The sequence below is a fragment of the Phyllobates terribilis genome, unplaced genomic scaffold (genome assembly GCF_046119375.1).
Source record: "Phyllobates terribilis strain yellow unplaced genomic scaffold, ASM4611937v1 Scaffold_7__3_contigs__length_470593459, whole genome shotgun sequence".
Taxonomy (NCBI): Eukaryota; Metazoa; Chordata; class Amphibia; order Anura; family Dendrobatidae; genus Phyllobates; species Phyllobates terribilis.
Window position 1 is genome coordinate 327,568,492 of NW_027362767.1, and position 26,695 is coordinate 327,595,186.

The window sequence follows — 26,695 nt, forward strand, 5'->3', positions numbered from 1 at the left end:
GCCCCAGTGGTCAGTGTGAAAATTGCAAGATTTCTCATTTTACTTTTTAATACAGAACATATGAAAACAAAAATTCCAAAAATGCTTTAAAAATACATTTAACAGAAAAACCCGATTTAAGCAACAGGTTATTTTCTGATGACACATCCTTTTAAACTGAATACATATCCATAGGTTACACTATTAATGTATGATCAATGGTAGCCCAAACCTTTAGGACTAATATTAATCAATAAAACGTCATTGTTTATCAAGGTACACTGCAATGCACACACTTGTGGCTGTACCTGGTACTGCAACTCAGGTCACTCAAGTGAACAGGGGTAAGCATCGTAGTCCCTTCATGCTGTGGATTGTGGGGGTCGTACTGTTGACTGTTAGACAGGCATTATAGGCCATAAAAAGAAAGTCCTGGTCAACCCCTCTAAATAACCATTTTGTTACACATAATACTAGCGTATTTAATATATACCCATTCAAGAAATAATTTTAAGTTCTCCATCAATAGTAATATACTGGAAAATAATCTTAATTCTTTTTGTGAGTTGACCAGTTTGTGTAAATAGGATGTGGCTTCATTTGTTCAGATTTTCCAGTTAAAATGCTGGCGAGTACAGTTTGTCTCAACATAAATGCAGCCTACAAAATCAAAGGAAACTGCGACATCACCAGGACTCCAGCCAAAAATGAAATCTTAAGCCGAAAGTTGCTAAAGAAATATACTTTCATTCTTATGACAAAAGATAGTTTTGACCACAATCTCTCTAGCCGGGCCGGCACTACCATCCTCAGAGCTGACAATAAACACCCACAAAATGAATGTAGCAAAAATATAACCATCTTAAAAATAGATAGAGAACAATGTATCAGTCTGGAGATACAGAGATGAATGCAAACTATAGTATATAACCTGAGCGCTGTACAGAACGTCACACCTTCAATGGCATCTGTCCTCACACCTGACCCCTGTCACTACATACTTGTCATCCCCATAAAATAAATATTCCTAAAACTCTGCAGTTTGGTTCCTCTAGTAATTATTGCATGAATAAATGAACACCAGGGTGGTCTCATTGCTTTTGCTTAAGGGGTGTATCCTTATGTAGCCCTGAGTGGACAGTGTGAGCTTAGGGTCACACAACTGTTTTCTCTCCATCTGAAGAAAACAGTCCGATTATGCTAAGCAGACTCTGATCAGAGCTTGATCAGAGTGGGATCAGATTTTCTCGCAGGTAGAAAGAAAAAAAAGTTTCTTCACCTCCTCCATTATGTCATTTCGTGAAATCGGAGTGCAATTGGATGTCATCCGAGTGCAGTCCGATTTTTTCACCAGAGACTTGAATGGGCGAGTGAGATCCGATCCTCGAGGCATATCGTGCATGCTGCGATTTTTTTCCCTTGGACTACTCGGTTCGAGGAAAAAATTGGTCATGTGCAAAGATGGGTACAAGTGCTATCCATCAAAACCAAATATAAAACTTGTCCGATTTAAATGGTACTGTGACGAGCCCTGAGAGTGTGCAAGGACACCCCCCCAACTGGTAACACCCAGTTGTCAATTTATTCATACAGTTTCTATCTGAAAGGAGACATGACAAGTCCTTTTTATGGTAGTAAGACCAGATAAATGTTTCACCTCCGTACACTGCTTATATAATGTGGCATAGGTTTCATAAAGGATGAATGGCATAGGTGTATTTATGCTGATCCTATAGATTGATATATTAAATATTTACTCCCTTTTAGGATGTAAATATGTGATCCGTCAATTGCTTACTTAAAATACTGACATGCGAATTTCAGGACCTAGTAGGTGTGCAAAGCTTGCAGACCTGAGCGCGATTGTAAGGCCCCCAGTTGCAAAATAAACCCATTGGCACCCCACAATCATGTTGCGGGGAGCCAACGAAGTAACAGAGGGAGCCCACCTCTATATGTCTAACCACTTTATCTAACTTGGATAGACGGCTAGGATTGTAATATACAGCCGACATCCGCTAGGCTGCACAAGGTCAGCTCTTGAGCCTGCAAGTATTTACCGCAGATGTCAGGAAGGGGTTAAATTTTGAGCTAATTATACCATCCCGTACCTCGCATTGATCTGATGTCAGCAATAAAAGCGGAATAACCATAGAAAATGTCCTACAGCTGATATCAAACTGCCCGTGAAATAGTATAAAAATACTGCATACACATATGGTTCAGAATTATATAAATACATTTGGAATGCTTTTCAATTGTAAAATATTATTTTAATCTAGAAATACGATTTTCCACCACCAGCGTCAGAGACAGGGGCGGAACTACCGCCCGTGCAGCCGGTTCATTGAACGGGGGCCCCGAGGGAGAGGGGGCCCCTCCAGCCTCCAGCAGTGCCGCCATCAGGGCATGACTGCCCTGACTCCAGTATGGGGCCCGGCCGGTAGGGGCCCCCTCGGAGCCCCGTTGGGGGCCCCCCTCTTGTGCATCTCTCTCCTCATGGGGCCCCCGGCCCCATGCTAAGCGCCGGGTGCGGGACATCTCAGCGCTGCGCTGCGCTCCTGCAGCAGCGCCTTCATGATTCCCCTGACTTCCGGTCATGTGACGGCGCCGTCACATGGCCGGAAGTCAGGAGAACCTGGTGTCAGCGATTTGGACGAGCGCCAGGATTCTGCAGGGATCGCATGGGGGTAAGTATAACAAGTTTTATTTTTTTTTAAATACAATTAACTAGGAGTGGGGGTAATGGGATATGCACATGTGGGGGGGGGTGAGAGAGGTGCACATGTGGTGGAGGGGGATGAGAGAGGTGCACATGTGGTGGAGGGGGATGAGAGAGGTGCACATGTGGGGGGGGGTGAGAGAGGTGCACATGTGGGGGGGAATGAGAGAGGTGCACATGTGGGGGCGGGGATGAGAGAGGTGCACATGTGGGGGGGGTGAGAGAGGTGCACATGTGGGGGAGGGGGATGAGAGAGGTGCACATGTGGGGGAGGGGGATGAGAGATATGCACATGGGGGGGTGAGAGATGTGCACATGGGGGGTGGTGAGAGCTGCACATGTGGGGGGATGAGAGATGCACATGTGGGGGGGAAGAGAGAGGTGCACATGTGGAGGAGGGGGATGAGAGAGGTGCACATGTGGGGGAGGGGGATGAGAGATGCACATGGGGGGGATGAGAGAGGGGCGCATGTGGGGGAGGGGGATGAGAGATATGCACATGGGGGGGTGAGAGATATGCACATGGGGGGTGGTGAGAGCTGCACATGTGGGGGGATGAGAGAGGTGCACATGTGGTGGAGGGGGATGAGAGAGGTGCACATGTGGTGGAGGGGGATGAGAGAGGTGCACATGTGGTGGAGGGGGATGAGAGAGGTGCACATGTGGGGGAGGGGGATGAGAGAGGTGCACATGGGGGGAAGGGGGATGAGAGATGGACATGGGGGGGATGAGAGAGGGGCACATGTGGGGGAGGGGGATGTGAGATATGCACATGGGGGGTGAGAGATGTGCACATGGGGGGTCCTGAGAGCTGCACATGTGGGGGGATGAGAGATGCACATGTGGGGGGGATGAGAGATGCACATGTGTGGGGGATGAGAGAGGTGCACATGTGGGGGAGGGGGATGAGAGAGGTGCACATGTGGGGGAGGGGGATGAGAGATGCACATGGGGGGGATGAGAGAGGGGCACATGTGGGGGAGGGGGATGAGAGATATGCACATGGGGGGGTGAGAGATATGCACATGGGGGGTGGTGAGAGCTGCACATGTGGGGGGGATGAGAGAGGTGCACATGTGGTGGAGGGGGATGAGAGAGGTGCACATGTGTGGTGGAGGGGGATGAGAGAGGTGCACATGTGGTGGAGGGGGATGAGAGAGGTGCACATGGGGGGAAGGGGGATGAGAGATGCACATGGGGGGGATGAGAGAGGGGCACATGTGGGGGAGGGGGATGTGAGATATGCACATGTGTGGTGGAGGGGGATGAGAGAGGTGCACATGTGGTGGAGGAGGATGGGAGAGGTGCACATGGGGGGAAGGGGGGTGAGAGATGCACATGGGGGGGATGAGAGAGGGGCACATGTGGGGGAGGGGGATGTGAGATATGCACATGGGGGGTGAGAGATGTGCACATGGGGGGTGGTGAGAGCTGAACATGTGGGGGGATGAGAGATGCACATGTGGGGGGGATGAGAGATGCACATGTGTGGGGGATGAGAGAGGTGCACATGTGGGGGAGGGGGATGAGAGAGGTGCACATGTGGGGGAGGGGGATGAGAGAGGTGCACATGTGGTGGAGGGGGATGAGAGAGGTGCACATGTGGTGGACGGGGATGAGAGAGGTGCACATGTGGTGGACGGGGATGAGAGAGGTGCACATGTGGGGGAGGGGGATGAGAGATATGCACATGGGAGTGATGAGAGAGGGGCACATGTGGGGGAGGGTGATGAGAGATGTGCACATGGGGGGGTGGTGAGAGATGTGCACATGGGGGGTGGTGAGAGCTGCACATGGGGGGGATGAGAGCTGCACATGGGGGGGGTGAGAGGTGCACATGTGGTGGAGGAGGATGAGAGAGGTGCACATGTGGTGGAGGGGGATGAGAGAGGTGCACATGTGGTGGAGGGGGATGAGAGAGGTGCACATGTGGTGGAGGGGGATGAGAGAGGTGCACATGTGGTGGAGGGGGATGAGAGAGGTGCACATGTGGGGAAGGGGGATGAGAAATGCACATGGGGAGGATGAGAGAGGGGCACATGTGGGGGAGGGGGATGAGAGATATGCACATGGGGGGGTGAGAGATGCACATGTGGGGGGATGAGAGATGCACATGTGGGGGGGATGAGAGATGCACATGTGGGGGGGATGAGAGATGCACATGTGGGGGGGATGAGAGAGGTGCACATGTGGTGGAGGGGGATGAGAGAGGTGCACATGTGGTGGAGGGGGATGAGAGAGGTGCACATGTGGTGGAGGGGGATGAGAGAGGTGCACATGTGGTGGAGGGGGATGAGAGAGGTGCACATGGGGGGAAGGGGGATGAGAGATGCACATGGGGGGGATGAGAGAGGGGCACATGTGGGGGAGGGGGATGAGAGATATGCACATGGGGGCGTCAGAGATGTGCACATGGGGGGTGGTGAGAGCTGCACATGTGGGGGGATGAGAGATGCACATGTGGGGGGGATGAGAGATGCACATATGGGGGGGATGAGAGAGGTGCACATGTGGGGGAGGGGGATGAGAGAGGTGCACATGTGGTGGAGGGGGATGAGAGAGGTGCACATGTGGTGGACGGGGATGAGAGAGGTGCACATGTGGGGGAGGGGGATGAGAGAGGTGCACATGTGGGGTAGGGGGATGAGAGATGTGCACATGGGAGTGATGAGAGAGGGGCACATGTGGGGGAGGGGGATGAGAGATGTGCACATGGGGGGGTGGTGAGAGATGTGCACATGGGGGGTGGTGAGAGCTGTACATGGGGGGGATGAGAGCTGCACATGGGGGGGATGAGAGCTGCACATGTGGGGGGGGTGAGAGCTGCACATGTGGGGGGGATGAGAGAGGTGCACATGTGGTGGAGGGGGATGAGAGAGGTGCACATGTGGTGGAGGGGGATGAGAGAGGTGCACATGTGGTGGAGGGGGATGAGAGGTGCACATGTGGTGGAGGGGGATGAGAGAGGTGCACATGTGGTGGAGGGGGATGAGAGAGGTGCACATGTGGTGGAGGGGGATGAGAGAGGTGCACATGTGGGGAAGGGGGATGAGAGATGCACATATGGGGCAGGGGGATGAGAGATATGCACATGGGGGGGTGAGAGATGCACATGTGGGGGGATGAGAGATGCACATGTGGGGGGGATGAGAGATGCACATGTGGGGGGGATGAGAGATGCACTTGTGGTAGGGATGAGAGAGGTGCACATGTGGGGAGGGAGATGAGAGAGGTGCACATGTGGGGGAGGGGGATGAGAGAGGTGCACATGTGGGGGAGGGGGATGAGAGAGGTGCACATGTGGTGGAGGGGGATGAGAGAGGTGCACATGTGGTGGAGGGGGATGAGAGAGGTGCACATGTGGTGGAGGGGGATGAGAGAGGTGCACATGTGGTGGAGGGGGATGAGAGAGGTGCACATGTGGTGGAGGGGGATGAGAGAGGTGCACATGTGGTGGAGGGGGATGAGAGAGGTGCACATGGGGGGAAGGGGGATGAGGGATGCACATGGGGGGGATGAGAGAGGGGCACATGTGGGGGAGGGGGATGAGAGATATGCACATGGGGGGGTGAGAGATGTGCACATGGGGGGTGGTGAGAGCTGCACATGTGGGGGGATGAGAGATGCACATGTGGGGGGGATGAGAGATGCACATGTGGGGGGGATGAGAGAGGTGCACATGTGGGGGAGGGGGATGAGAGAGGTGCACATGTGGGGGAGGGGGATGAGAGAGGTGCACATGTGGTGGAGGGGGATGAGAGAGGTGCACATGTGGTGGACGGGGATGAGAGAGGTGCACATGTGGGGGAGGGGGATGAGAGAGGTGTACATGTGGGGGAGGGGGATGAGAGATGTGCACATGGGAGTGATGAGAGAGGGGCACATGTGGGGGAGGGGGATGAGAGATGTGCACATGGGGGGGTGGTGAGAGATGTGCACATGGGGGGTGGTGAGAGCTGCACATGGGGGGGATGAGAGCTGCACATGGGGGGGATGAGAGCTGCACATGTGGGGGGGATGAGAGCTGCACATGTGGGGTGGATAAGAGAGGTGCACATGTGGTGGAGGGGGATGAGAGAGGTGCACATGTGGTGGAGGGGGATGAGAGAGGTGCACATGTGGTGGAGGGGGATGAGAGAGGTGCACATGGGGGGAAGGGGGATGAGAGATGCACATGGGGGGATGAGAGAGGGGCACATGTGGGGGAGGGGGATGAGAGATATGCACATGGGGGGGTGAGAGATGTGCACATGGGGGGTGGTGAGAGCTGCACATGTGGGGGGATGAGAGATGCACATGTGGGGGGGATGAGAGATGCACATGTGGGGGGGATGAGAGAGGTGCACATGTGGGGGAGGGGGATGAGAGAGGTGCACATGTGGGGGAGGGGGATGAGAGAGGTGCACATGTGGTGGAGGGGGATGAGAGAGGTGCACATGTGGTGGACGGGGATGAGAGAGGTGCACATGTGGGGGAGGGGGATGAGAGAGGTGCACATGTGGGGGAGGGGGATGAGAGATGTGCACATGGGAGTGATGAGAGAGGGGCACATGTGGGGGAGGGGGATGAGAGAGGTGCACATGTGGGGGAGGGGGATGAGAGAGGTGCACATGTGGTGGAGGGGGATGAGAGAGGTGCACATGTGGTGGACGGGGATGAGAGAGGTGCACATGTGGGGGAGGGGGATGAGAGAGGTGCACATGTGGGGGAGGGGGATGAGAGATGTGCACATGGGAGTGATGAGAGAGGGGCACATGTGGGGGAGGGGGATGAGAGATGTGCACATGGGGGGGTGGTGAGAGATGTGCACATGGGGGGTGGTGAGAGAAGTGCACATGGGGGGTGGTGAGAGCTGTACATGGGGGGGATGAGAGCTGCACATGGGGGGGATGAGAGCTGCACATGTGGGGGGGGTGAGAGCTGCACATGTGGGGGGGATGAGAGAGGTGCACATGTGGTGGAGGGGGATGAGAGAGGTGCACATGTGGTGGAGGGGGATGAGAGAGGTGCACATGTGGTGGAGGGGGATGAGAGAGGTGCACATGTGGTGGAGGGGGATGAGAGAGGTGCACATGTGGTGGAGGGGGATGAGAGAGGTGCACATGTGGTGGAGGGGGATGAGAGAGGTGCACATGTGGTGGAGGGGGATGAGAGAGGTGCACATGTGGGGAAGGGGGATGAGAGATGCACATGTGGGGGAGGGGGATGAGAGATATGCACATGGGGGGGTGAGAGATGCACATGTGGGGGGATGAGAGATGCACATGTGGGGGGGGTGAGAGATGCACATGTGGGGGGGATGAGAGATGCACTTGTGGGGGGGATGAGAGAGGTGCACATGTGGGGGAGGGAGATGAGAGAGGTGCACATGTGGGGGAGGGGGATGAGAGAGGTGCACATGTGGGGGAGGGGGATGAGAGAGGTGCACATGTGGTGGAGGGGGATGAGAGAGGTGCACATGTGGTGGAGGGGGATGAGAGAGGTGCACATGTGGTGGAGGGGGATGAGAGAGGTGCACATGTGGTGGAGGGGGATGAGAGAGGTGCACATGTGGTGGAGGGGGATGAGAGAGGTGCACATGGGGGGAAGGGGGATGAGAGATGCACATGGGGGGGATGAGAGAGGGGCACATGTGGGGGAGGGGGATGAGAGATATGCACATGGGGGGGTGAGAGATGTGCACATGGGGGGTGGTGAGAGCTGCACATGTGGGGGGATGAGAGATGCACATGTGGGGGGGATGAGAGATGCACATGTGGGGGGGATGAGAGAGGTGCACATGTGGGGGAGGGGGATGAGAGAGGTGCATATGTGGGGGAGGGGGATGAGAGAGGTGCACATGTGGTGGAGGGGGATGAGAGAGGTGCACATGTGGTGGACGGGGATGAGAGAGGTGCACATGTGGGGGAGGGGGATGAGAGAGGTGTACATGTGGGGGAGGGGGATGAGAGATGTGCACATGGGAGTGATGAGAGAGGGGCACATGTGGGGGAGGGGGATGAGAGATGTGCACATGGGGGGGTGGTGAGAGATGTGCACATGGGGGGTGGTGAGAGCTGCACATGGGGGGGATGAGAGCTGCACATGGGGGGGATGAGAGCTGCACATGTGGGGGGATGAGAGCTGCACATGTGGGGTGGATAAGAGAGGTGCACATGTGGTGGAGGGGGATGAGAGAGGTGCACATGTGGTGGAGGGGGATGAGAGAGGTGCACATGTGGTGGAGGGGGATGAGAGAGGTGCACATGTGGTGGAGGGGGATGAGAGAGGTGCACATGTGGTGGAGGGGGATGAGAGAGGTGCACATGGGGGGAAGGGGGATGAGAGATGCACATGGGGGGATAAGAGAGGGGCACATGTGGGGGAGGGGGATGAGAGATATGCACATGGGGGGGTGAGAGATGTGCACATGGGGGGTGGTGAGAGCTGCACATGTGGGGGGATGAGAGATGCACATGTGGGGGGGATGAGAGATGCACATGTGGGGGGGATGAGAGAGGTGCACATGTGGGGGAGGGGGATGAGAGAGGTGCACATGTGGGGGAGGGGGATGAGAGAGGTGCACATGTGGTGGAGGGGGATGAGAGAGGTGCACATGTGGTGGACGGGGATGAGAGAGGTGCACATGTGGGGGAGGGGGATGAGAGAGGTGCACATGTGGGGGAGGGGGATGAGAGATGTGCACATGGGAGTGATGAGAGAGGGGCACATGTGGGGGAGGGGGATGAGAGATGTGCACATGGGGGGGTGGTGAGAGATGTGCACATGGGGGGTGGTGAGAGCTGCACATGGGGGGGATGAGAGCTGCACATGGGGGGGATGAGAGCTGCACATGTGGGGGGGATGAGAGCTGCACATGTGGGGTGGATAAGAGAGGTGCACATGTGGTGGAGGGGGATGAAAGAGGTGCACATGTGGTGGAGGGGGATGAGAGAGGTGCACATGTGGTGGAGGGGGATGAGAGAGGTGCACATGTTGTGGAGGGGGATGAGAGAGGTGCACATGTGGGGAAGGGGGATGAGAGATGCACATGTGGGGGAGGGGGATGAGAGATATGCACATGGGGGGTGAGAGATGCACATGTGGGGGGATGAGAGATGCACATGTGGGGGGGATGAGAGATGCACATGTGGGGGGGATGAGAGATGCACTTGTGGGGGGGATGAGAGAGGTGCACATGTGGGGGAGGGGGATGAGAGAGGTGCACATGTGGGGGAGGGGGATGAGAGAGGTGCACATGTGGTGGAGGGGGATGAGAGAGGTGCACATGTGGTGGAGGGGGATGAGAGAGGTGCACATGTGGGGGAGGGGGGTGAGAGAGGTGCACATGTGGGGGAGGGGGATGAGAGAGGTGCACATGTGGGGGAGGGGGATGAGAGAGGTGCACATGTGGGGAAGGGGGATGAGAGATGCACATGTGGGGGAGGGGGATGAGAGATATGCACATGGGGGGTGAGAGATGCACATGTGGGGGGATGAGAGATGCACATGTGGGGGGGATGAGAGATGCACATGTGGGGGGGATGAGAGATGCACTTGTGGGGGGGATGAGAGAGGTGCACATGTGGGGGAGGGGGATGAGAGAGGTGCACATGTGGGGGAGGGGGATGAGAGAGGTGCACATGTGGGGGAGGGGGATGAGAGAGGTGCACATGTGGTGGAGGGGGATGAGAGAGGTGCACATGTGGTGGAGGGGGATGAGAGAGGTGCACATGTGGGGGAGGGGGATGAGAGAGGTGCACATGTGGGAGAGGGGGATGAGAGAGGTGCACATGTGGGGGAGGGGGATGAGAGAGGTGCACATGTGGGGAAGGGGGATGAGAGAGGTGCACATGTGGGGGAGGGGGATGAGAGAGGGGCACATGTGGGGGAGGGGGGTGAGAGATGTGCACATGGGGGGGTGGTGAGAGATGTGCACATGGGGGGTGGTGAGAGCTGCACATGGGGGGGATGAGAGCTGCACATGGGGGGGATGAGAGCTGCACATGGGGGAATTGGGAGAAAATGAGCTGCACATGGGGGAATTGGGAGTAGGGGGATAATGAGCTGCACATAATGAATGTAAATGATAAATGATGATGGGGTGGGGAGAGCACGGACATGATATAATGAATTGGGGCAGGGGGTGCATGTAAATAATGAATGCGGGGAGCAGGAAGTATAGAGTAGGGGGCGTTGCGGATGCAGGAGTGTAACAGGTAACAAATTGGCAGAAAGAGTAGAGGTTCTAATTAAATTATATATTAAGTGCCTATTTACAGTTAATGGGGGCACCGTGGTGGATTACAATTTATATTTGGAATGGTAGGTTGCATAATAACTAACCATATATTGATGGTGGATGCACGTCTGTATTCAGCTGCGTAATGTAGAAGTTGGGGAATGTGCTCTAGATAACTGTGTTATTTTATGCAGAGACGAGTCCTGGCTGGAAGACGTGATGGCGGTCTGTGCTGGATGAAGGAGAAAAGCGTAGCTGAAGAACTTCACCTAGAGATGTCACCAGTGAGTCAGTGTATTACATGTACACTTACACTATATACTATGTACCGGGCTCCTGTGTATAATGTCACTGGTGATCACTGTATTACCTGTACACTATATACAGAGCTCCTGTGTATAATGTCACTGGTGATCACTGTATTACCTGTACACTGACACTATATACAGAGCTCCTGTGTATAATGTCACTGGTGATCACTGTATTACCTGTACACTGACACTATATACAGAGCTCCTGTGTATAATGTCACTGGTGATCACTAGATTACCTGGACACTTACATTATACATACCATGTATAGAGCTCCCGTGTATAATGACACTTATGGTAATATTAGTAATGTGGTGGTAATATGTGGTCTGGTCATGGTGTGGCAGTTTTTCTCCCTTCTGTGTGGTATTATTCGGTCACTATGTTGTGGTAATATGTGGTCTGGTCATGGTGTGGCGGTATTCCCTGTATGTGGTATTATTGGTCATTTAAAAAAAAAATGTATATGACACATTCCCTTAAAGAAAACTAAATAAAAATATATCTAAAAAGAGTATTGGATATTTTAAGAAAATTTTAATAGGTTAGAGTAGGGCCCGGCCAGAAGAGTCTACCTTATCGTGGTGGCGGCTTTAAAAATCTTTTGGCCAAAACAAAGGCTGATGGCTATGTATGTGGCGCCGTCACATGGCCGAACGTCAGGAGAACCTGGTGGCAGCGACGTGGACGAGCGCCAGGATTCTGCAGGGATCGCATGGGGGTAAGTATAACAAGTTTTATTTTTTTTAAATACAATTAATTAACTAGGAGTGGAGGGGATCAGAGATGCACGGGGGGGATGAGAGATGCACAGGGGGATGAGGGATGCACATGGGGGGGGATGAGAGATGCACATGGGGGGGATGAGAGATGCACATGGGGGGGATGAGAGATGCACATGGGGGGGATGAGAGATGCACATGGGGGGTGAGAGATGCACATGGGGGGATGAGAGATGCACATGGGGGGGTGAGAGATGCACATAGGGGGATGAGAGATGCACATGGGGGGGATGAGAGATGCACATGGGGGGGTGAGAGATGCACATGGGGGGGATGAGAGATGCACATGGGGGGATGAGAGATGCACACGGGGGGGATGAGAGATGCACGGGGGGGTGAGAGATGCACGGGGGGGATGAGGGATTCACGGGGGGGGATGAGAGATGCACATGGGGGGATGAGAGATGCACATGGGGTTGAGAGATGCACATGGGGGGGTATGAGAGATGCACACGGGGGGGATGAGAGATGCACATGGGGGGGATGAGAGATGCACGGTGGGGGGATGAGAGATGCACATGGGGGCATGAGAGATGCACACGGGGGGGATGAGAGATGCACGGGGGGGATGAGAGATGCACGGGGGGATGAGAGATGCACGGGGGGATGAGGGATGCACGGGGGGGATGAGAGATGCACGGGGGGGATGAGATGCACGGGGGGGTAAGCTGCACATGGGGGGATGAGAGCTGCACATGGGGGGGTTAGAGATGCACATGGGGGGTTATGTTTACATAACTTTGTTGCCTTATGAAGGGCTGGGGGGGCCCCCAAAAATTTCTTGCACAGGGGCCCACTACAGTCTGTGTCCGCCCCTGGTCAGAGATATCTAATACCCCGAGCTTTATCTTGCACCATGATACAGTTTTGCGGTACATCAATATAGGTGGCTCCATTGATTCCAGCGACTTTGGGCAGTGCAGCCATTTGACCTTGTCTCATCATGGGATACATATGACTTTAAGAGATTCACAAAGCAAACCACAAGTATTTCATTTCTGTACTAATTGATTTAGCAGATGAATCTGCATTTTTAGAAACATAATGGCGTTTATTAATGTCACATGCAATATGTTAGAGCACATCTATTTTTGGGTATGTTGAGAATCATTTGACAATAGCCAGTCAATTATACAATATTCAGCGTTTAGAGCTGGTAACATAATATACGAGTAATATTTATTATTGGGGTTAATGGTCTCCTAAAGCATTGTACTTCCCATAAATATACAGTATCACAACTGAAATGTTGAAAATAACGTTTCTTGCATTTATCTACTTCTTGGTACATGAACAAACCAAATAACAAAATCTTTTTTTTACTACAGGAACCCTGAACAATCAGCTATAATATTCAGGGGAATCTAACCCAAAAGTGCCAATATATTAGAAAGAAAACATGACACAGTCACCATTGAAATCAATGGGGTGTCCACGCACAAAAATGGCAGGACATCCCTGGAGAGGAAGACACTGTTTGTAGCTGCTGTTGGCTCAATAATTGATTAAGAAGTCATCCTCTTATTAAGGTTGACCAATTAAATTTTTTTTTACCTACATTTGCCTAAATTATTAAGTTATAAGATTAACATGTTTCATGTGTCAAAGGTGCCATTAAAGGGTCCCCATTAGTGATGAGCGAACGTGCTCGGATAAGGGGTTAACCGAGCATGCTTGGGTGCTAACCGAGTATCTTTGGCGTGATCGAAAAATAGGTTAGAGTCGCCGCAGCTGCATGTCTCGCGGCTGTTAGATAGCAGCAACACATGCAGGGATTTACTAACAAACAGGCAATCCCTGCATGTGGTGCGGCTGTCGAACAGCTGCGAGACATGCAGCTGCGGAGACTCGAACCTATTTTTCGAGCACGCCGAATATACTCGGTTAGCACCGAAGAATGCTCGATTAACCCCTTATTCGAGAACGTTCTCTCATCACTAGTCTCCATAAGTCCTCTTCTGGTTTGTGCCCTATACAGTACAGCGTTTTCTGTGTCAGCACAGCTTTGAAGCACCTTCTTCTGTCACAGGTGAAGAGGGTGAGGTCTAACTTAGCCATTGAAACTAGCATTTTGACAGTCTCCACTGAAATATTGTATGGTGGTGGGGACAAACCTGGAAGAGGACCTTCCGAAAACAGAAACCGGAGCTTATACCTGAAGATTCAGACATGAGGCATATTAATACGTTACATAACCTACTCATTTAAGCAATTTTTGAAACAGGACAACACCTTTCCCCATCCTGACATTTCAAAAACAATTTTCTGATCCAGAGAACCTCATTAACTTGGTTTTAATTAATATTGTTTTTCCTAAATTTCTAATGCATTGATCCCTCAAATGAGCTCAGTTTATAATGTTTTCAAGATAAAATGGCCTGTTTTTTTTTAACCTAAAATCATATTCAACATACAAAGTCTCTGGAAGTGTGATAATGCGGCCAATCAGCATGGGCATATAACTGGTAAAACACTTGTATCACTAAAGCGGAAGCAGTGATTGGCTGTTTAGTGGCGCCTCTCTACAGTAAAGTGCACCAGTATGAGTCGCTCCTTTCAACACTAGAAGAGAGCGACTACATTTTACTTTTCTGGTACAATGTGTTTGTACTGTACAGTAAAACTCTAATTCTCTAGATGATTTCCAGCTGTCATCTGTTCTTCCTGAATTTTATGCCTAATTGTCTTGAGCTATGAATAAGGAAGTCTAAATCCAAAACGCGTCAGTTGCTTGAGGATCTGTGTTCAGTGGGTTTAGCGCATATGGAATAAAGTTACAATGAACACGGAGTTTCTCAAGAAGGACGGTGAGCTGGCTTTTCTCTTACTGGATTATTTTGACATGCTCTGCTCAAGCTCCCTGGATGAAGCCATTACAGGTGCGGTTAGCTGTTGGTTTTCTTATGTTGGACTTAATTGCCTTTAACCTTCATTTTGTACTATTTTGGGTTCACATTTGGAGGCACTTGAATCAATGGTTACAATAGTTTAAATTTATATTGAATTATTATAGTAATTGGAGAGACCACTGTAAACTACATATAATCCAGTCTTCTAGCAATGTTGTGGTGGAGCAGATTATGGTAATACATGGTCTCTCCGTAGATATGAGCTACGTATATTGAATAGTTACGACACGTCTCAGTTACCTAAGAGCTAATTTAATATTCCGGGAGAACCCATTCAAGCTACAAGATAAAACGAAACCGTCACACCTTCTTAAAATCACGAAGTTATTAATATGATTCGTTTACCTTTGAGTAGTAAAGTCGTCAATTGATAAATGCGTATATCCTTGAAATAATCCGGTCAGTCTTTCTCTTTCTTTTAGATACATATAGAATCCCAGATGTGAATATCCAACCTTCCCTCCGATATGCCAACTTACAAAGTGCTAAGTCACTTGTCATGGACGCTAGAAGAATCATTTTGCTTTGTCATGCCATTTCCACCGGCCAAATATGAAAGTTTGTTTTATTGGATAAGGCTCATTTGTGGGAGGAGAAACCAGAAAATAATAACACGAGGAGTCACCTAATTATCACCAGGGCATGGTTATGTCACCATGACAAAAGATTCACAGGCTATCCTAAATATGATAATGGCAAATTCTATGTCAGGGAACAGGTCGTGTGAAATAACTTCTAAAAAAGAACTTACTAAATATCCTATCAGGGTAGATAATATTATTGAACCTAGTAAAAAAACTGAAGAACCAACCAAATCGGGAGTGACAGCTTTCAGACATAACTGATTTTCTTAAATAGCCCTTCGAAACACCTATAGGGGCAGGAGAGGCACATGCTTCTCTATGATTCTTATGGAGTCAAGATTAGATAGAAGTCTAGCCACTTTCTTGTTATGAAATCAGATTTTTTAAATACCCTTTTAGAGCATACAGAGTTATAAATAATGTCTCCATCAATATTCCAGGGGAGAAAATCTTCAGCAAAAAAGATTCAGAGCACCCTGGTCTATCAGCCATGTCGGTAATCTGCTACTGCCGGACCAGAGCCCAGCAAACCCCCTCCTACCTCATACCCGGTGCCTATTCTCATTAGTAGACCTGTGTGACGTCATCATTGTGGTGGGAGCAATGCATTAAATTGCACTGGGCTTACTAATCAGAAGAGGCACGGGGGATGCTGGCAAGTAGGAGGAGGTCAACTTGACCTTTGGACCAGGCTCCTGGGAGTCTTTCTTCTCAACACTGAGTCACTGATTGTTGGTCCCAGCAACCAGGGCTGTGGAGTCGGAGTCGTGGAGTCCGAGATGGAGACCATTTTGGTGGAGTCGGAGTCGGTATAAAATGGACCGACTCCGACAATATATAATAAATTGTGTACAGTAGTTCAATGCAGTTCGTGGGGAATATTTTTTCATAAGAATTTGGGAAAGTTATGAAATGTCCTATAAATGTCTGTCCTATTCCTGATCTAAGGGTCTAGACTTTTAGCTGAGATGAATCTGTGCTACAGTAAATTTATCACTTAAACATGAGCCATGTAAGAGGGAGTCGGAGTCGGAGAGTCGGTGGCATGGAAATTGAGGATTCGGAGTCGGAGGTTTGGCTTACCGACTCCACAGCCCTGCCAGCAACTTGACTTCATGTGATGAGTTTACTTTCATGGGAACAGTCTAATAAAATAAGGAATTCCCACCAAAGATGACAATTTTCATAATAAAAGACCATTGTAAAAATGTATGAAATATAAATAAAAAGTAGGTAGAAAAAAAATAGAAATATCCATTTATAAAGGTATATTCCCAGTATAATTTACATGATAAATAAGAAAACATTGATTTGTGGGTCCTGTCCACAGTCTCCTCTGAAATGGGAAAGCAGGACGCACAGATGCGCATTCTCTCCAGTAAGACAAGGGGGCATTACTAAAAATTTCAAATTATTTTGACAAAAAATAAAGTTATTCCATTATCAATATACTGCTCCCTATGTACAAGAATATAACTACTATAATACTGCCCCTATGTACAGGAATATAACTACTATAATACTGCCCCTATGTACAAGAATATAACTACTATAATACTGCCCCTATGTACAAGAATATAACTACTATAATACTGCCCCTATGTACAAGAATATAACTACTATAATACTGCCCCTATGTACAAGAATATAACTACTATAATACTGCCCCTATGTACAAGAATATAACTACTATAATACTGCCCCTATGTACAAGAATATAACTACTATAATACTGCCCCCATGTACAAGAATATAACTACTATAATACTGCCCCTATGTACAAGAATATAACTACTATAATACTGCCCCTATGTACAAGAATATAACTACTATAATACTGCCCCTATGTACAAGAATATAACTACTATAATACTGCCCCTATGTACAAGAATATAACTACTATAATACTGCTCCTATGTACAAGAATATAACTACTATAATACTGCCCCTATGTACAAGAATATAACTACTATAATACTGTCCCTATGTAGAAGAATATAACTACTATAATACTGCTCCCTATGTACAAGAATATAACTACTATAATACTGCCCCTATGTACAAGAATATAACTACTATAATACTGTCCCTATGTAGAAGAATATAACTACTATAATACTGCTCCCTATGTACAAGAATATAACTACTATAATACTGCTCCCTATGTACAAGAATATAACTACTATAATACAGCCCCTATGTACAAGAATATAACTACTATAATACTGTCCCTATGTACAAGAATATAACTACTATAATACAGCCCCTATGTACAAGAATATAACTACTATAATACTGTCCCTATGTACAAGAATATAACTACTATAATACTGCCCCTATGTACAAGAATATAACTACTATAATACTGCCCCTATGTACAAGAATATAACTACTATAATACTGCTCCCTAAGTACAAGAATATAACTACTATAATACTGTCCCTATGTACAGGAATATAACTACTATAATACTGTCCCTATGTACAAGAACATAACTACTATAATACTGCCCCTATGTACAGGAATATAACTACTAAAATACGGTCCCTATGTACGAGAATATAACTACTATAATACTGCCCCTATGTACAAGAATATAACTACTATAATACTACTCCCTATGTACAAGAATATAACTACTATAATACTGCCCCTATGTACAAGAATATAACTACTATAATACTGCTCCCTATGTACAAGAATATAACTACTATAATACTGCCCCTATGTACAAGAATATAACTACTATAATACTGCCCCTATGTACAAGAATATAACTACTATAATACTGCTCCTATGTACAAGAATATAACTACTATAATACTGCGCCCTATGTACAAGAATAAAACTACTATAATACTGTCCCTATGTACAAGAACATAACTACTATAATACTGCCCCTATGTACAGGAATATAACTACTATAATACTGTCCCTATGTACGAGAATATAACTACTATAATACTGCCCCTATGAACAAGAATATAACTACTATAATACTGCTCCCTATGTACAAGAATATAACTACTATAATACTGCCCCTATGTACAAGAATATAACTACTATAATACTGCCCCTATGTACAAGAATATAGCTATTATAATACTGCCCCTATGTACAAGAATATAACTACTATAATACTGCTCCTATGTACAAGAATATAACTACTATAATACTGCCCCTATGTACAAGAATATAACTACTATAATACTGCTCCTATGTACAAGAATATAACTACTATAATACTGCCCCTATGTACAAGAATATAACTACTATAATACTGCCCCTATGTACAAGAATATAACTACTATAATACTGCCCCTATGTACAAGAATATAACTACTATAATACTGCTCCTATGTACAAGAATATAACTACTATAATACTGCGCCCTATGTACAAGAATATAACTACTATAATACTGCCCCTATGTACAAGAATATAACTACTATAATACTGCCCCTATGTACAAGAATATAACTACTATAATACTGCCCCTATGTACAAGAATATAACTACTATAATACTGCCCCCTATGTACAAGAATATAACTACTATAATACTGCCCCTATGTACAAGAATATAACTACTATAATACTGCCCCTATGTACAAGAATATAACTACTATAATACTGCCCCTATGTACAAGAATATAACTACTATAATACTGCCCCTATGTACAAGAATATAACTACTATAATACTGCCCCTATGTACAAGAATATAACTACTATAATACTGCCCCTATGTACAAGAATATAACTACTATAATACTGCCCCATATGTACAAGAATATGACTACTATAATACTGCTCCTATGTACAAGAATATAACTACTATAATACTGCGCCCTATGTACAAGAATATAACTACTATAATACTGCCCCTATGTACAAGAATATAACTACTATAATACTGCTCCCTATGTACAAGAATATAACTACTATAATACTGCCCCTATGTACAAGAATATAACTACTATAACACTGCTCCCTATGTACAAGAATATAACTACTATAATACTGCTCCTTTGTACAAGAATATAACTACTATAACACTGCTCCCTATGTACAAGAATATAACTACTATAATACTGCCCCTATGTACAAGAATATAACTACTATAATACTGCCCCTATGTACAAGAATATAACTACTATAATACTGCCCCTATGTACAAGAATATAACTACTATAATACTGCCCCCTATGTACAAGAATATAACTACTATAATACTGCCCCTATGTACAAGAATATAACTACTATAATACTGCTCCTATGTACAAGAATATAACTACTATAATACTGCCCCTATGTACAAGAATATAACTACTATAATACTGTCCCTATGTAGAAGAATATAACTACTATAATACTGCTCCCTATGTACAAGAATATAACTACTATAATACTGCTCCCTATGTACAAGAATATAACTACTATAATACAGCCCCTATGTACAAGAATATAACTACTATAATACTGTCCCTATGTACAAGAATATAACTACTATAATACAGCCCCTATGTACAAGAATATAACTACTATAATACTGTCCCTATGTACAAGAATATAACTACTATAATACTGCCCCTATGTACAAGAATATAACTACTATAATACTGCCCCTATGTACAAGAATATAACTACTATAATACTGCTCCCTAAGTACAAGAATATAACTACTATAATACTGTCCCTATGTACAGGAATATAACTACTATAATACTGTCCCTATGTACAAGAACATAACTACTATAATACTGCCCCTATGTACAGGAATATAACTACTATAATACTGTCCCTATGTACGAGAATATAACTACTATAATACTGCCCCTATGTACAAGAATATAACTACTATAATACTACTCCCTATGTACAAGAATATAACTACTATAATACTGTCCCTATGTACAAGAATATAACTACTATAATACTGCTCCCTATGTACAAGAATATAACTACTATAATACTGCCCCTATGTACAAGAATATAACTACTATAATACTGCCCCTATGTACAAGAATATAACTACTATAATACTGCTCCTATGTACAAGAATATAACTACTATAATACTGCTCCCTATGTACAAGAATATAACTACTATAATACTGTCCCTATGTACAAGAACATAAGTACTATAATACTGCCCCTATGTACAGGAATATAACTACTATAATACTGTCCCTATGTACGAGAATATAACTACTATAATACTGCCCCTATGAACAAGAATATAACTACTATAATACTGCTCCCTATGTACAAGAATATAACTACTATAATACTGCCCCTATGTACAAGAATATAACTACTATAATACTGCCCCTATGTACAAGAATATAGCTATTATAATACTGCCCCTATGTACAAGAATATAACTACTATAATACTGCTCCTATGTACAAGAATATAACTACTATAATACTGCCCCTATGTACAAGAATATAACTACTATAATACTGCTCCTATGTACAAGAATATAACTACTATAATACTGCCCCTATGTACAAGAATATAACTACTATAATACTGCCCCTATGTACAAGAATATAACTACTATAATACTGCCCCTATGTACAAGAATATAACTACTATAATACTGCTCCTATGTACAAGAATATAACTACTATAATACTGCGCCCTATGTACAAGAATATAACTACTATAATACTGCCCCTATGTACAAGAATATAACTACTATAATACTGCCCCTATGTACAAGAATATAACTACTATAATACTGCCCCTATGTACAAGAATATAACTACTATAATACTGCCCCCTATGTACAAGAATATAACTACTATAATACTGCCCCTATGTACAAGAATATAACTACTATAATACTGCCCCTATGTACAAGAATATAACTACTATAATACTGCCCCTATGTACAAGAATATTACTATAATACTGCCCCTATGTACAAGAATATAACTACTATAATACTGCCCCTATGTACAAGAATATAACTACTATAATACTGCCCCTATGTACAAGAATATAACTACTATAATACTGCCCCATATGTACAAGAATATGACTACTATAATACTGCTCCTATGTACAAGAATATAACTACTATAATACTGCGCCCTATGTACAAGAATATAACTACTATAATACTGCCCCTATGTACAAGAATATAACTACTATAATACTGCTCCCTATGTACAAGAATATAACTACTATAATACTGCCCCTATGTACAAGAATATAACTACTATAATACTGCCCCTATGTACAAGAATATAACTACTATAATACTGCCCCTGTGTACAAGAATATAACTACTATAATACTGCCCCTATGTACAAGAATATAACTACTATAATACTGCTCCTATGTACAAGAATATAACTACTATAATACTGCGCCCTATGTACAAGAATATAACTACTATAATACTGCCCCTATGTACAAGAATATAACTACTATAATACTGTCCCTATGTACAAGAATATAACTACTATAATACTGCCCCTATGTACAAGAATATAACTACTATAATACTGCCCCTATGTACAAGAATATAACTACTATAATACTGCTCCCTAAGTACAAGAATATAACTACTATAATACTGTCCCTATGTACAGGAATATAACTACTATAATACTGTCCCTATGTACAAGAACATAACTACTATAATACTGCCCCTATGTACAGGAATATAACTACTATAATACTGTCCCTATGTACGAGAATATAACTACTATAATACTGCCCCTATGTACAAGAATATAACTACTATAATACTACTCCCTATGTACAAGAATATAACTACTATAATACTGTCCCTATGTACAAGAATATAACTACTATAATACTGCTCCCTATGTACAAGAATATAACTACTATAATACTGCCCCTATGTACAAGAATATAACTACTATAATACTGCCCCTATGTACAAGAATATAACTACTATAATACTGCTCCTATGTACAAGAATATAACTACTATAATACTGCTCCCTATGTACAAGAATATAACTACTATAATACTGTCCCTATGTACAAGAACATAAGTACTATAATACTGCCCCTATGTACAGGAATATAACTACTATAATACTGTCCCTATGTACGAGAATATAACTACTATAATACTGCCCCTATGAACAAGAATATAACTACTATAATACTGCTCCCTATGTACAAGAATATAACTACTATAATACTGCCCCTATGTACAAGAATATAACTACTATAATACTGCCCCTATGTACAAGAATATAGCTATTATAATACTGCCCCTATGTACAAGAATATAACTACTATAATACTGCTCCTATGTACAAGAATATAACTACTATAATACTGCCCCTATGTACAAGAATATAACTACTATAATACTGCTCCTATGTACAAGAATATAACTACTATAATACTGCCCCTATGTACAAGAATATAACTACTATAATACTGCCCCTATGTACAAGAATATAACTACTATAATACTGCCCCTATGTACAAGAATATAACTACTATAATACTGCTCCTATGTACAAGAATATAACTACTATAATACTGCGCCCTATGTACAAGAATATAACTACTATAATACTGCCCCTATGTACAAGAATATAACTACTATAATACTGCCCCTATGTACAAGAATATAACTACTATAATACTGCCCCTATGTACAAGAATATAACTACTATAATACTGCCCCCTATGTACAAGAATATAACTACTATAATACTGCCCCTATGTACAAGAATATAACTACTATAATACTGCCCCTATGTACAAGAATATAACTACTATAATACTGCCCCTATGTACAAGAATATTACTATAATACTGCCCCTATGTACAAGAATATAACTACTATAATACTGCCCCTATGTACAAGAATATAACTACTATAATACTGCCCCTATGTACAAGAATATAACTACTATAATACTGCCCCATATGTACAAGAATATGACTACTATAATACTGCTCCTATGTACAAGAATATAACTACTATAATACTGCGCCCTATGTACAAGAATATAACTACTATAATACTGCCCCTATGTACAAGAATATAACTACTATAATACTGCTCCCTATGTACAAGAATATAACTACTATAATACTGCCCCTATGTACAAGAATATAACTACTATAATACTGCCCCTATGTACAAGAATATAACTACTATAATACTGCCCCTATGTACAAGAATATAACTACTATAATACTGCCCCTATGTACAAGAATATAACTACTATAATACTGCTCCTATGTACAAGAATATAACTACTATAATACTGCGCCCTATGTACAAGAATATAACTACTATAATACTGCCCCTATGTACAAGAATATAACTACTATAATACTGCCCCTATGTACAAGAATATAACTACTATAATACTGCCCCTATGTACAAGAATATAACTACTATAATACTGCCCCCTATGTACAAGAATATAACTACTATAATACTGCCCCTATGTACAAGAATATAACTACTATAATACTGCCCCTATGTACAAGAATATAGCTATTATAATACTGCCCCTATGTACAAGAATATAACTACTATAATACTGCTCCTATGTACAAGAATATAACTACTATAATACTGCCCCTATGTACAAGAATATAACTACTATAATACTGCCCCTATGTACAAGAATATAACTACTATAATACTGCCCCTATGTACAAGAATATAACTACTATAATACTGCTCCTATGTACAAGAATATAACTACTATAATACTGCGCCCTATGTACAAGAATATAACTACTATAATACTGCCCCTATGTACAAGAATATAACTACTATAATACTGCCCCTATGTACAAGAATATAACTACTATAATACTGCCCCTATGTACAAGAATATAACTACTATAATACTGCCCCCTATGTACAAGAATATAACTACTATAATACTGCCCCTATGTACAAGAATATAACTACTATAATACTGCCCCTATGTACAAGAATATAACTACTATAATACTGCCCCTATGTACAAGAATATAACTACTATAATACTGCCCCTATGTACAAGAATATAACTACTATAATACTGCCCCTATGTACAAGAATATAACTACTATAATACTGCCCCTATGTACAAGAATATAACTACTATAATACTGCCCCATATGTACAAGAATATGACTACTATAATACTGCTCCTATGTACAAGAATATAACTACTATAATACTGCGCCCTATGTACAAGAATATAACTACTATAATACTGCCCCTATGTACAAGAATATAACTACTATAATACTGCTCCCTATGTACAAGAATATAACTACTATAATACTGCCCCTATGTACAAGAATATAACTACTATAACACTGCTCCCTATGTACAAGAATATAACTACTATAATACTGCTCCTATGTACAAGAATATAACTACTATAACACTGCTCCCTATGTACAAGAATAAAACTACTATAATACTGCCCCTATGTACAAGAATATAACTACTATAATACTGCCCCTATGTACAAGAATATAGCTATTATAATACTGCCCCTATGAACAAGAATATAACTACTATAATACTGCTCCCTATGTACAAGAATATAACTACTATAATACTGCCCCTATGTACAAGAATATAACTACTATAATACTGCCCCTATGTACAAGAATATAGCTATTATAATACTGTCCCTATGTACAAGAATATAACTACTATAATACTGCTCCTATGTACAAGAATATAACTACTATAATACTGCCCCTATGTACAAGAATATAACTACTATAATACTGCTCCTATGTACAAGAATATAACTACTATAATACTGCGCCCTATGTACAAGAATATAACTACTATAATACTGCCCCTATGTACAAGAATATAACTACTATAATACTGCCCCTATGTACAAGAATATAGCTATTATAATACTGTCCCTATGTACAAGAATATAACTACTATAATACTGCTCCTATGTACAAGAATATAACTACTATAATACTGCCCCTATGTACAAGAATATAACTACTATAATACTGCCCCTATGTACAAGAATATAACTACTATAATACTGCTCCTATGTACAAGAATATAACTACTATAATACTGCCCCTATGTACAAGAATATAACTACTATAATACTGCCCCTATGTACAAGAATATAACTACTATAATACTGCCCCTATGTACAAGAATATAACTACTATAATACTGCTCCTATGTACAAGAATATAACTACTATAATACTGCGCCCTATGTACAAGAATATAACTACTATAATACTGCCCCTATGTACAAGAATATAACTACTATAATACTGCCCCTATGTACAAGAATATAACTACTATAATACTGCCCCTATGTACAAGAATATAACTACTATAATACTGCCCCCTATGTACAAGAATATAACTACTATAATACTGCCCCTATGTACAAGAATATAACTACTATAATACTGCCCCTATGTACAAGAATATAACTACTATAATACTGCCCCTATGTACAAGAATATAACTACTATAATACTGCCCCTATGTACAAGAATATAACTACTATAATACTGCCCCTATGTACAAGAATATAACTACTATAATACTGCCCCTATGTACAAGAATATAACTACTATAATACTGCCCCATATGTACAAGAATATGACTACTATAATACTGCTCCTATGTACAAGAATATAACTACTATAATACTGCGCCCTATGTACAAGAATATAACTACTATAATACTGCCCCTATGTACAAGAATATAACTACTATAATACTGCTCCCTATGTACAAGAATATAACTACTATAATACTGCCCCTATGTACAAGAATATAACTACTATAACACTGCTCCCTATGTACAAGAATATAACTACTATAATACTGCTCCTATGTACAAGAATATAACTACTATAACACTGCTCCCTATGTACAAGAATAAAACTACTATAATACTGCCCCTATGTACAAGAATATAACTACTATAATACTGCCCCTATGTACAAGAATATAGCTATTATAATACTGCCCCTATGAACAAGAATATAACTACTATAATACTGCTCCCTATGTACAAGAATATAACTACTATAATACTGCCCCTATGTACAAGAATATAACTACTATAATACTGCCCCTATGTACAAGAATATAGCTATTATAATACTGTCCCTATGTACAAGAATATAACTACTATAATACTGCTCCTATGTACAAGAATATA

The 26,695-nt window shown here is 43.8% G+C and overlaps 1 protein-coding gene across 3 annotated transcripts in view; it reads right to left on the bottom strand.

Moving 5' to 3' along the window:
- LOC141154787 (neuronal PAS domain-containing protein 2-like) overlaps window positions 1-26,695 on the bottom strand; it is a 212,568-nt gene that overhangs the window by 96,054 nt on the left and 89,819 nt on the right. The window contains exon 1 of one of the 3 annotated variants that reach the window (XM_073641196.1): window positions 15,270-15,367. The exons of the other annotated variants lie outside the window; for them this stretch is intronic. Coding sequence (XP_073497297.1) covers window positions 15,270-15,352 — 83 coding nt within the window. The 5' untranslated portion in view covers window positions 15,353-15,367. Of the gene's footprint in view, window positions 1-15,269; window positions 15,368-26,695 lie in introns of those variants that run through there. 3 annotated transcript variants of the gene reach the window in all.